The sequence below is a fragment of the Nyctereutes procyonoides genome, unplaced genomic scaffold, assembly GCF_905146905.1.
Source record: "Nyctereutes procyonoides isolate TBG_1078 unplaced genomic scaffold, NYPRO_anot_genome, whole genome shotgun sequence".
Lineage (NCBI taxonomy): Eukaryota > Metazoa > Chordata > Mammalia > Carnivora > Canidae > Nyctereutes > Nyctereutes procyonoides.
In genome coordinates this window covers 49,818,817-49,833,044 of record NW_026575146.1, presented here as the reverse complement: position 1 = coordinate 49,833,044, position 14,228 = coordinate 49,818,817, and the positions used below count along the sequence as shown (strand labels likewise).

At 36.3% G+C, this 14,228-nt stretch overlaps 1 protein-coding gene across 2 annotated transcripts in view; it reads right to left on the bottom strand.

Moving 5' to 3' along the window:
• The window catches only part of TRPM6 (transient receptor potential cation channel subfamily M member 6), a 125,627-nt gene that overhangs the window by 96,749 nt on the left and 14,650 nt on the right, over nt 1-14,228 (bottom strand). For both annotated transcript variants that reach the window (XM_055311216.1, XM_055311217.1), the window contains exons 2-4: nt 6,810-6,889; nt 3,675-3,713; nt 310-487 (exon numbers count right to left, since the gene is read on the bottom strand). In XM_055311216.1, coding sequence (XP_055167191.1) covers nt 310-487; nt 3,675-3,713; nt 6,810-6,889 — 297 coding nt within the window. The remainder of the gene's footprint in view (nt 1-309; nt 488-3,674; nt 3,714-6,809; nt 6,890-14,228) is intronic.

Here is a 14,228-nt window from a genome sequence, read left to right as displayed (position 1 = left end):
TTCTCCATTCCTTAAGAAAAGGGCGGCCCTTTGGCAACTGTCTCAAGAGCAATAAGCCATTCTCCTACAGAGAAGGCATAAGCTTGCTAAAGGACATCAAATTAAGAGCTGGCCACACCACACCTGCGAAACGTACAAAGTCTCTCAGACAGAAAGGAAAGAGAAGGGTCAGGTTCCAGTCATCTGATCATCTACACTTGGAGATACAATTTGGAGAAACATTTGGAGGTTATCTTCTGTTAAAAACTAGCAAAGATAAAAAATAAATTTAAAAAAAACTAGCAAAAATAATGTGAGCTATTAGCAAACCTTGGAGTGGTGGGTATGCTCTCCATCTTGAAAATTAATAGTGCCAAACGTATCTGTCGGGCTTTTCGTCGTGTGCTTTTCAACAGACCATTGCTCATTTTCATTATCATTGGCAGTTGAGATGGTCCAGGAATAATCTAGCCCATGATGGTCTCCAATCAATCGACCACAGTGACACCTTAAAGATGGGATGAAAACCAGTTTCAGAATAGAAAACTAACAATGTCAGAATAGAAAATAGCTGTAATGTTTCTACATTTTTTAGGGTAATATATAAATGACATATATAAACAAATTTTTAGAACTTCACATTAAGATTTATATTACATTTATATCACTAGGATTATCTTCTGAGTTTATCATTTTTAAAGAATTTATTTATGTATTTGTGTATTTATGTATTTATGTATTTATTTATTTATTTATTTATTTATTTATTTAACAGAGAGAGAGAGTGCATAAGTAGGCACAGTGGCGGGGAGAGAGAGAAGCAGGCTCCCTGCAGAGCAAGAAGCTCAATGTAGGGCTTGGTCCCATGACCCCAGGATCATGACCCAATGTCAAAGGCCCACACCCATCTGACTGAGCACCCAGGTGCCCCATCATTTGAGTTCAGAAACACCCTCAAGTGGTTCTCTCCCTTAGCTGCATGTTAAAATCATTTAGGGAATATTTTTTAAAACACTGTTATTTAAATATAAATATTTAAAAGTAGAGTGTTATTCACAGTAGCCAAGTGTCCATTGACAGATGAACGGATAAACAAAATGTGGCATATACATATAATGGAATATTATTCAGCCTTAAAAAGGGAGTAGTCCTGTGATATGCTACAATATGGGTAAACCTTGAAGATATTATGCTAAATGAAATAAGCCAGTCATGAAACAAGTGCTGTATGATTACAATTATATGAGGTATATACAGTAGTTAAATCCTTGGAGACAGACGGTAGAAGGGTGGTTGCTAAGGGCTGGGAGGAATGGCCAATCGGAGTTATTGTTTAATTGTCACAGTTTTATTTTTACAAGATGAAAAAGTTCTGAAGATGTGCTGCACCACAACGGAAATATGTCTAACATTACTGAATGATACACTTAAAATGGTTAAGATGGTAAAAAAATCAAATTGTACAGTTTAAACATGTGCAGTTTTTTTGTCAGTTATATCTCAACAAAGCTGTTAAGAAAAAACTAAAAACCTGTAACATGCAATAAACACTTAAGGAGAGTCAGAAAATGTCTTCATATAAAACATAATATGCACATCAAAAGGAAAGAATATTCATCAATGCAAAAAATATTCAACTTCAGAGCTATATGCAAACAGAATTAACATAAGAGTCATAAATGAGGCTTGATTATAAATATAAACAAATAATAAATTAATATATGTAATATGTAATATGTAATATAACTACAAAAGAAGGAAAATTCAATAAATATTCTTGCAAATAATTAAAAGTTTTAAAAACTATTTCAGATACAAAGACATTATTTCCACTATGTAACAAAATAAACTAGCAATTAAAAGGTTAAATCTTTTTGAAGCCAGAACTATATAAAAACTAACAAAACATAGTAATAATCATATTGGTGAAAGGACAATAAACTCATGTTTCGTGAATTAGAAAAAATCAGAGGAAAAATTAAAATTTGAGCATATGGAACTTTAAAACTTGTAGCAATGAAAAACTACACATCTGCAGACTAAGGAAATCATTTGCATCAAATACATTAGATCATATACCTATTATATACAAAGAGGAAGTTCAGTTTTATAAGTGATTCAGGGTTTTTGTGTGTGTATATGTGAAAAGCAACATAAAAACACATAGAGGTTATGAGGTTCAGCTAAGCAAGGAAACAGGATGACAACAAAAAGTCAGAGGACCATTTTAGAATTCTATATAGAGGGGCTTTAAAAAAAAAGATTTTATTTATTTATTCATGAAAGACACAGAAAGAGGCAGAGACGTAGGCAGAGGGAGAAGCAGGCTCCTCGCGGGGAGCCTGATGTGAGACTCGATCCCAGGACCACGGGATCACTCCCTAAGCCAAAAGCAGATGCTCAACCTCTGAGTCACCCAGGCTCAGGCATCACTAGAGGGGCTCTTGAACCAAAGAGTAGCGAAATAATCTCAAATGTACACAATATACATAATAGGAATCTGCTAGAGAGAAATGTATCACTTAGTCATCTTTCAGAATGAGGGTTAGTCTTCAAAATGGAAAAACATTTATTCATAAACTGAATGATGCATTTCACTGTGGCTTTTTCTAAACAGAACATGGAGGCAACCATAATTCATACTTGATGAGATAAATAACTAACCTTCCACATGACTGTTCTTCAGTCTGAACCCACTTTGCTTTAAGTATTTTTCTAGCTAATCCATTTGATCTGAGTTAACATAGTTTTATTCCAGTTTCTACCAGGTCATTTCATTAAGTTATGGCACAATGATCCCACAGAATAAACCAATTACCACCCCCCCCATTTTTTTTTTTAATTTCCATGTCCAGGGACGCCTGGGTGGCTCAGCAGTTGAGCCAGGGGACAACGTGGGACAACAGTGAGCACAGGGGACAATGTGGACTTGTGGTTGGCACCCAAAGTGCAGGAAGGAAAGGTAGTCTTGTAGGACTGAGCTCTTAACCTATAGCATCTGCTACTATATACCCAGAGATTTAGTTAATTACCTGGCAGTATTGGAGAAACACACACATACACATCAAAACTGCTGTCAGAATTAGAGATTGACAAGAGTGAATATCACTCTCAAATCATAGATCAAATACAATGCTGTATGTGAACAAACCATCTTAATTATCCAATTAAAATATAAGGGCACCTGGGTGGCTTAGTTAAATGTTCAGCTCATGATTTCAGTCAGGTCATGACTCAGGGTTGTAAGATTGAGCCCCATGTTGGGCTCCACACTGAGCATGGAGCCTGCTTAAAATTCTCTCTCCCTCTCCCTGTCTGCCACCCTCTCCCAGTCTCACTCTCTTGCTCTCTCTCTCTCTCAAAAAAATAAAAATAAAAAAAAAACAAATAAAATATAACAAGGTCAAATGAACATGTAATGCTATACAAGTATTTCAACTAGTAGAAGTTCTTGCTAAAGGCCCTTGCCACTTACATGTCTCAGTAAATCAAGTAATCTATCTATTGCATTCAAATAATTGTTCTCCTTCCAAAAAAAAATCCCACATTTCTTTTTTAAAACTTCCTTTGGAAAGGTAAATAGGATGCCCAATAAAGTCCCTACATTGAATCCATTCAAGATGTGAGAAAACTGTTCCAAAAAATTTTAATCAGAGTGTCTAAATATTAAAAGAAATTTTATTTGTCTGTCTTACCTGATTAAATTATGGCAGACCTGGCATCCTGTAGTACATCTAAATTAAAAACACAAAACCTCTGTTAGGTAAGTGATATATTGAAAGCATATTTAATGTTTATACCATAAATATCTATTATTTTCCCTGGTCTAAAAATCAGGGTTTGCTGAGTACTCATAGATCATTCCCCAAATATTCCTCCAATATGTCATTTCCCAAATATAATTATACTGCAGCAACCATGACCTAATTAACAGAATGCTGAATTTGGAACCTAAATACCTGGATTGAAATCTCATTGATTTAACAATTCCTCTAAGCACTGGTTTTCACATCTGAAAGTAATATCTGGCCTAAAGGGCTATTAAGAAGATTACCTGAGATGATGTGTGTAATGTGTCTTACAGTGGTACACTGCAGTATATATAATAATGGTGACTATCATTGTCATTATACTATGTCATTATACCATGAAGATAACAGAATCTTAGAATTCTGAGAATAAAGAAAAAACATTTATATATTTATAAATATATAATATATAAACACATAATTATATAAATATGGGTATATAATGATATATTATTTATGTATTGTATATGAATTTTATATAATTTATATATAATTATTAACAACTATTGTATATTTATATGTTTATATACAAATCATTTTAAAACCATAAAACACCATCAAATCAAAAGACAGTTGGTATGATTATAAGTATTATCCTTATTAATCTTTCTTTTTATGATTCAAAAGAAACTTCTGAAGTTGGGGGATCGTTGTGATCATCAAAGATCATATTTTAGGTATAAAGAAGTTTTAACTAGAAGAGAATACTAGTTAAAACAATTAAAGAAAAGACAGTATTCACAGAATTATAGGGTTCAGAAACAAATACTTGGGCCTTTCACTTCTTCCGGTCCTAGCCCTTTGGGATTGTCTTTTCTCAGAAGCTGCATTTCAACAACAAATTCAAAATAAGGAAAAAGATATTGTAATCAAGTCTATCCAATTAGTTTCTTATTAGGAACTACAAAAATTATCAGCAAAGGATCAACTTTATCTAAATTTAAAAACATGAACTACCACCTTTTTTTGTCCACCATCAGGAAGAAAACTTCATAAAAGCTACAATTTTGAGATTCTTACTGAGATCTCAGAAAAAGGCTGGCATAGGAAGATCCATAATCATCCATTCATTTTTTTTCACAATCCCATAAAACTAGAGACTGCTTTTTTCCATGAAATAAGTAGATCTTGGACCACTCTGTAACATGGAATTATAACCATTGATATTCTTCTTGAGTCTGTGGGCTAATGGCCTATAGGTTATCAGATTTCATCAGGTTCAAGATGATTATAAAGATGACTTTCCATTTACAGAAGCAGAAGGAGCTGCCTGAGCTCAGCCAGCCATTGTAACCACCATCACATTAAAAGAGATCATAAAAGATGAAGGGAAAAAACAAGTTTATCTTGCCATTCTGTAAACATATTATAAATGGGTAAAATGAGAACTTCCAATCATGGGGCTTACAAACCCCAGGTAATTCACTGAGGGTGGGGCTAGTAAATCTTTAACAAAGGCAAGGAACACTGTTTTAGTCATCCCCAAAGAACAAGAATTTCAGTGGCCTCACCATGCTACCCTTCATCAGCTTACAACTGTGATTTCTAAACTTTAAATCAATATAAGACCAAATGCTAAAAAAAAAAAAAAAAAAATCTAAAAATAGAGCAGTCCTCCTAATTAAAATACTGCTCTTCTATTTTTCCTTTCCTTTTAATTTCTACCTCCAAGGGCAATGCCACCCAATCTTAATTTCATGAACCCAATTACCCTGGGGAATTTTCCATAGCCTTTTATTCTCCTATCTTCCACAGGCTGCTGTTTTGAACTTTGTTCCAAGAGTAGAACTTCCAAAGAGTTCTCAGCAACTGAGGGCAAACTCAGATCATTCCATTCTGCTGCCCATTATCTGCTCAAGCAAAAAGCCTTTGGGGAAAACATGGACTATCCACATAATCTGAGCACAGTGTCCTGAAATATCCCAAATTGTCTCTATTGTCACTGTTTTCCATAAACGCTTGAGTTGGCAGTAAGGAACAATCCACAATATTTTGAATATGCGATGTTTAAAAGTTGCAGAGAATGGAGTGGTAGAATGGATGCAGCACTAGATATTTCTCCAATTTCTTTTTTAATTAAGTTTTTAAATTTTAATCCCAGTATAGTTAACATACATCATATTAGCTTCAGGTGTACAATATAATGATTCAACAATTCTGTACAGTGCTCAGTGCTCATCATGACAAGAGTACTCTTAATCCCCTTTACCTGTGTCACCCATCCCCTGCCACCTCCGCTCTGGTAACCACCTGTGTGTTCTCTATAGTTAAGAATCTGTTTCTTGGTTTGTCTCGCTCTCATTTTTTTTTCCTTTGCTCATTTGTTTTGTTTCTTAAATTTGACATATGAGTGAAATCATATGGTATTTGTCTTTCTCGGACTTATTTTACTTAGCATAATACTCCCTAATTTCTATTCTCCCACTAAGAGAAACAGGAGCATTAAAGAAATGAAATCTACCACACTAGTAACAGTGGCTCCATCAGGGTGATGTCATTATGATAAATTTTTTCTTCTTTATACCTCATTAGATCATTCAACAGATGTTTTTCAGGAGCCCACTATGCAGCAGTCACTGTCCAAGGCACCGGGGTTAGAGTAAGGTACGAAACTGACAAGATTCTTGATCTTAGCAGGTTCTACAATAATTGTATTATTTTTATAAAGACAAAGAAACAAATATTAAAAATAAATAAGTGCTAGGGGCCTGGGTGTCCTAGTTGGTTGGGTATCTGCCCTTGGCTCAGGTCATGATCTCAGATTCCTGGGATGGAGCCCTGGGTCCAATGGGCTCCCTGCTCAGCAGAAGAATCTGCTTCTCTCTCTCTCTCTCCCTCTGCCCCTTCCCCCTGCTCATGATCTCTCTCTCTCTCAAATAAAAAGATCTTAAATAAAAATAAAAGTAAATAAATGCTAATATCACAGATATTATTAAATCCTCTAGACAAATATGAACCTCTTAGAACCTCTAAGTTTCTATAAACAGTCCTCAAAATGAAAAACATAATTAAAAATTGTACCTGTGAGGGTCTTTTGAGCTAGGTATGATTTTGTTACATTCTCTCTTGTTGAACGCTCCTTCAATCCAGGATTTCTGGGACTGAAGAAAAAGTGTCGTTATTTTTATATTATAATTAGTGAGAAAGCAACATAACCACAGTAGTTCAGGTAGGCAAAATATATTTAAATATCATGGAGATGAATTAAAATGCCAAGATGAACCCCAAATAGGCTAAGCATTTATTGACTTCTATCACAGACAACATAGACACAAATAAGCCAAATGTGAACACAAAAATATTCACAAAATTAATAGATCCATAATCTTATTTTCAGCAAAATGTCCATAAATGTATGAAACTCTAGGAAGGAAGTAATGTCATAACTAAAGCATTCCCTTAATTCTGCTAAAAGTCACCTTAAAATCTTTACCATAGTCCTACTGAGTGAATTTCAAGCTCTCAAAGTTCAAAATTCTACCTCATAAAGTACCACGTAGGCTAAGATTTCATGGAAGCTAGAACCTCAGCAAGATTCTGTGAAAGGATTTTAATCTAAAATGGACCTGGAGGATATGAAAAGTAGAATCTTACACATGTACCCTCAGAGGAACAGAACTTAAAAACTGAAACACTGATTTCCTACAGAAGACTGAGACTTATCTCTTGATCAATGAATATCTGCCAAGAATCTTTCCCCATCCTAAGCCAATGAATTCACAGCTGTACTTTCCCCTCTTTGCACACCTTGCCCGTAATTATAAGCCACCCCGGGCCTTCAATGGACTCACGTTGTAGCTTGCTACAGTGTTTTCCTGAATTGCAATTCTTTTGTTCCTCTGGAATAAATCCAATCTCTGGTCATTAGGGCTTGCCCCAGTTTACCTCCTTATTAAGACAATCTGATACACATTCTGTAAGCATGGCTTACGATGGATCATGCTGCTTCGATTTGCACAACCTACACCCATGCCTGAACCCAGGTGGGACATTGGTACTTGCTCATCCTCTTAATAAATCCTCTCCCACTGTACAAAACTCAAGTCACAGCCAAGCTCTTCCATAAGCTGTAGTAAGTCCAGAAGCAGAGGACACTGGATCTACAACAGGCCCCAACCAACTGATGGGTTTGGGCTTCTCCTAATATGAAAACATTTTAGCTCTGTATGGTATGAAAATATAAGTACAGATATAACTTGATAAACACACATGTTACAGCAGTGACCAAAGGGTGGTGAACAGGAATCTATAAGGGGACTTCTGCAAACCCCATGTTAGTGCAGTCCCCATCTCACTCTGACACCTATTCTCATCCTAGAGTTGCAGGAAATGCACTGCACCAGACAATGGATTACAAATCCAGCTGTGCAGCCTCATTATCATGCTGTCTGCTGGTCCCAGATGTTCAGGACGTGCCACCCTAAAACATGCTGCTTTGGTGTATAGGTTATTTTGAGCCGTAGGCACTTGAAAAACAGCAAATGCAGTGAGAGGCTTTCTCTGAACTCTCTTTATCTGTCTAAAGACAGATCTTCCAAAAGGAATTCAATTGTCATAAATCCCTGGGAATTTCATTAACCGGAAAGGATTGACTCTTATCTCAAGAGAAGGGAGTAGAAGTCAACACAAAACACACAAGACAAACCTTGTCACAAACTATCATATCTCCCATCTTTTCTTCTAAGAGCCCATTCATCTTTTCTAAAAATCATTTGCTCTCTTCTAAATTGCTGGCTATGTCCCCTGACATTCCCCCTATTAAGATGGTATGTAAATTCCCGAATATCACCACTTTGGGGATATTTACATTTGTTTTCCTGTGATATTGCCATGACCATAATATTAAAAAATGAATATTTATATCCTTTCCTCTGTTAGTTTATTTCACAGACCCAGCCATCAAACCTAAGAGAGCAGAGGAAAAGTTTTCTTCTCCCACAATTAAAAACGAGGCATTTATGGAATCCTCTCTGGATACTTTAATGTTAAACTCATAGATTTTGTTCAATATTCACCAACCCTAAATGTAAGTGTTGACTACTGAATAGAACCGCATATAACCAGAATCCAGATGTTGTTAAGCAAAAAGGAAGCTTGGGGGCAGGGGTGGCATTGACTGATGGGTTCCTGTGCATTTTGAACATACCTAACAAGGAAAACTTCCCAAATCGAGCTCAGATCATCTTATAATCATTCTACCTCTCATCCCTTTTGCATAGTCAGTAGCTTTTTAAAAGACATTTGCTAAATTGGTAAATCACTAAAAACATACAAACTTGAAAAGTTCAGAGTCACAGAACTTGGAATGAACTAAACAAAGTGAACTCAAAATCTACTTATTACAAGAAATGACATAATCTTTTAGAATCAGTAAGCCCTGTCCCTTCTTCAAAAACCAACAATTTCATTTACTCACTCTGCAAACATTGATTAAGTACCTAATTTTTGCAAAGCGCTGAGAGAAGTGCCAAAGGGAATTGGTATGGTCTCAAAGGGCTCTTCATTCTGAATTCACTCTACCGATATATTTTATAGGTCTCCTTGCTACATGCTGGGAATTCTATGGCAGGCAAGACAAGGTTTTTTTCCTCTGCTGGAACTTGGAATAAAAAGAAGGAAACAGATAATGAAATGATATCATTTCACTTCCATGTGCACCAATCAACTATTCAAAAGAGCTCCAGAAAGGGTCCCTAAGACAGGAGCCTCAATCCACAAATTAAGCACGCTGTGCTGCCATTCATTTATTTACAAGACTAGATGTCTGACTGGTAGGACTACCTGAGCAAATTAATTTCTTCATGCCTGTTTGCTCATATATTAAAAATAGAGATAACAGTAATAATAGCACTGTTGAAAGGAACAGATAAAGGCTTAGAATTCTCCCTGGGACTTATTAAAGGCTCTATAAAGCTTAGCTATTATTATTGGTATGTCAAAAAGAAAAAATTAGCTTTTGGTGGGTGGCCAGGGAACTTAACTTTGATTTTTTTTTTTTTTTCAGAGAAAAATACTTCTTGACCTCTAAATCTTCTCCCTGGGACCTCTCACACTAAAAATGAATGACTTCTCCAGGTCCACTTTCCCCACTAGACTTGAACGCCCATAGGCCCCATGCCAGTCGTTTCTGTTGCCCCAGGGCCCAACCCAATAATTACTGAAAGAACAACAAAATGAACACACCTAAATTAGAACTTCAGGAATCCACGAATACAATTTTCCCTTCAAAGGTGTAAACAGGAAACCAGTGCCATAACAAGAACATGAAAACTCTGCTCCTGTAACTCGAGTATCTTATCTCAAAACTACAGGAAAAGAAACGCAGGCTTAAATTCCAAGAGTTTCAAACAAGTCCCAACTTCTAATGTTACTTTTTCCCCCTCCACCTCATAATGGTAGCCTTTTCAGTATACTCTGAAACATACATGGAAGAGGCCCCAGTGTTCAGGACAACAGAGAATGATTAGAAACCAAAAGTTTGTTGGTTTTAATTCAATGGTCCAAATCTACTGAGGACAAATGCCTGATGTGCTGGCTTCTGCCACTTGGAGCAGCAAACTCTCATGGGTAGTGGTTGACAGTGGAGATTATGCCATTTCTGCAGCCATCATGGCAGCTAGAAAGCTGGGTGTTTTTTATATAATATAAAAATTATAAACATATATTTTTAATATATACAACATATATATATTTGGTCTCAGGCTCAATATGTACCTCATCCTAAAATATAAGCAGATTTTACTTAAAATCTCAGACCTGAAGTGATGATGGCCACTAGCACAGAAATGTCCAAAAACAAATCCTCCAACAAAGCTATATGTGAATTAACCCTTCCCCTCACTGAAAGTGAGGCTATATTGGGGCTTCTTAGGTCTTCCAGAGAACAGCTTCTCTCTCTGGGGAATCTCTGAGAAGGCATAGTAATAGAGGTATTCCTTAATTAAAAAAAAAAAATTCTACATGTGTGCATGAATTTTTTTTTTTTAACATCCAGAGGGCTGTGTGATTGGGGGTGAAAGGGAACACAGATTACAGGCCATTTGTTGTCTTTTTAAAAACTCTTTTGTAATTAAAAAAAAATCTAATGTCTAATAAATGCTTTTCCAAGTGAAACGGACTTATTCCCTTTTATGTTCCCCACACTATCTTATATATATCATAGCATGAACAATACTTCATTGTACTTAATTTATTTTCTCTTAAAATCAACCTAACCTACATTAAGATACAGTGCTAGCTCATGTAATCTTGGAATCTACAATACTCAGGGAGGCACCAGAAGGGACCAGCAAGAGAAGTGATATTTTCAGACTCCAGATGGACATTTGATATTTTCTCTACATGGCCTCTCCTCTGGAGCAAGGACCTCTTCAAACTGAGTCACAGGAGAATAGACTTTGACAGGGCACAATCTGTTGGCTTAGGGAAACAGCTTCAGTGCAAAGCAAGCCCATCCACCTGGAAGGGTCAGCTCAGGGTCTTCTGTGGGGTTCTGTCCACATTCTACAGGGTACTGCATAGGACTAACCTGATCCAAGATTAACAGTCTCAGGCAAAGGGTGCTGAAACCTAAAATAACCAAAACTCAAGGATCTGGTTCACCCACACTGCCCCGAGTTAATCTCATTTCCAGTAAATAATCTTTCCAGCAGGCAAAATTTAGGCATACTTCAGAAAAAAATAATCTTAAATGATTTCTTCCTTTGAGGTAGAAAAAAGTGAATGCTATTTTTGCTGGTAATGATTTTTTTTTGTAACATCATTAAAAATGGAATGTCAACTAAATAACTCAAAATCTCCTAAAATGCCAGTTCACCTGTTTAGGTGAGGAATTTTGCTAACATTTCTAAATGCCTTGTTGAGCCAAGGCATTTAGAACTTCAGAATGAAGGTCTACATTATATAAACTCATAAGTACATGAGTAAAACATTTATGAATTCTTCACAGAGCCTAATGGGGACTTGGAAGAACTCAACAGTGACCAGCCAAGTAGAGCATATCATAAAGGTTCAAACTAAACTGATGTCTTGGCCTGTCCCTTCGCTTCCCTTCCCACACTGGTGAAAGTCCTCATTATGTCAGTACTAACACAATTTCAAATAGCAGTGAGGAGACATCCTTTCCTCTGCCATCACACAGACTTCAGCTTTATCCAGTCCCCTGGGGAATAAAACATGCAAATAAAACATTTATAATCGCAGATTATATTAAATCATTTTGATAAGAAGGGAAAAAGAAATAGGAAGTTCCTTTATGAGTATTCTTTACAACTGTCCCTGGGTAGTAACCTACAGAATTTAACTGAATGCTGGGCCTATTTGTTATATAACTACTTTAATCTGTTAAAGTTTTCAAATGGGATGCATCTTTAATGAAGGATAATTGGAAGAAAGGCAGGGATAAGGGGCTGAACCCTAAGAGGAAACCACCCTTAAAAGGATTTTTACACCACTCTGGAAGAAGCACTCCACTCTTTCCCATGTGATAGACTACACAAACCTGATTGAGTGACAGGTTAAACAGATCAAAACAGCCTACCAAAAAGCCCATAAAAACTCCTAGACATAGAAACTAGGGTGCCGACCCTCTTGGATCCCCTCCCTCTCCAGAAGGTCTGTACCTATCTCAATAAACTTTGCTTTTCTGCCCACCACTCTTCATCTGGTCTACCTCTTCATTCTTGGAAGGGGTGAGACCAAGAACACAGGCACAAAAGGAAAATAAATTCTGTAACACAATTAGTCTTCTCCAATTTCCAAGTAGCAAAATATTCATGAATTTATTATCCATGTACACAGATGGTCTTTATTTATGCTCCAAATATCTTGTTAAATTATCCAAAATTTTACTAGGACTTCATCCAAATGAACTACATAGTCTAACAAGCCTTTTCTTATGGTGAAACTATATTCTCTTACCACAAGTGTCCTTATTAGTGAAGCTATCCTCTTAAATAGTTGACTTCTAGGAAACTCACCATACTCTGGGACTATGACATTTTATTTGGAATTATAGGTTAAAGGCAGTTTTAGATCACCCATCGTAAGGTTTATGTATGTGCAGCACAGCAGAAAGAATATTGCAAAAGGATTTTACTTCTTGAAATTCAGTAGAGATACATACCACATATTTAACTTGGAAAAATTTTAAATTTTTGCTAAAAGAATAAGAGCTAGACGAAGAAAGGTGAGAAGAAAGAAAAAAATATTAAGTGTGAGCAACTTCAATGCCATTCTTTCAGGAGTACCCAATGCCCACGAGCAGCAGTTCTCTAACTTTTGGGGCTTAAGACCCCTTCATATTCATAGAAATTACCACGGACGTCCAAAAAGCTTTAATTTATATGAATATGTCTACCAATACTTATGTATCAAAATTTAGAATCGGGACTTTTTAAGATATTTACTCATTAGTTCATTTTATATAACAGTAATAAATCTACTTACCTATTTATGTTAACATAAATATTTTTTATGAAAAGTTTTTTAAGTTTCATAAAGTTTTTTTTTAGTTTCATAAAGATTTTAAAGAGAAAAAAGTTGTCTTATATTTTTAAAAATATCTTTAATGTCTGGCTTAAGACAACTAGATTCTCGGGCAGCCCTGGGGGCTTAGTGATTTTGGCGCCACCTTCAGTCCAGGGCGTGATCCCGAAGATCGGGGATGGAATCCCAGGTCAGGCTCCCTGCATGGAGCCTGCTTCTCCCTCTGCCTGTGTCTCTGCCTCTCTCTGCGCCCCCCCCCCATCTGTGTGTGTGTTTATGAATAAATGAATAAAATCTTTTAAAAAAAAGACAACTAGATTCTCATATTTGCTTCTATGCTCAACCTGTTGCAATAAGTGGTTTAGCTTGAAGTATATTAAGAAAACTGGCCTCACACTGCCACATAATTGGGAAAGGAAATAGTACCTTAATAGCCTTTGTAGATACTGTGAATTCATGTAACCTGGGGAAAACACTGTACAGTCACAAGAGACTGAGTAGAAAAGGCAAATAATGTCTCAGTACCACATAAAAATAATTTTGAATTTGAGGACCCTTTGAAGTAGTCTTGAAGACCCTCCAGGAGTCCATGAACCACACCTAGGAAACCACTGCCCAAAAGTGATTGCATGATTGCACTAGAGTACTGTTTCCTTGTTAGTCTCAGGCCCCACACCCATATCTTACTCTACGCATCTCACTCCAATGAGTGCATGGTAGTACTGCAACATCCCCTATGGAATCTGGTGCTAAACTGAAAAGAAGTTTCAACATAGAGAAAAAGCAATTAGAGATCAAATCTCCACATATTATGCCTAATGAGATGCTTTATGAAAGATAATTTTGATTGTATTCATTTCTAACTTTATGGTTCTAACTTTATTGCTTATCAAATTCTCCAATCTAAAGATGTCACAGAAGCATGATTAGTGGGGGATCAGCCTTTCAGAACCC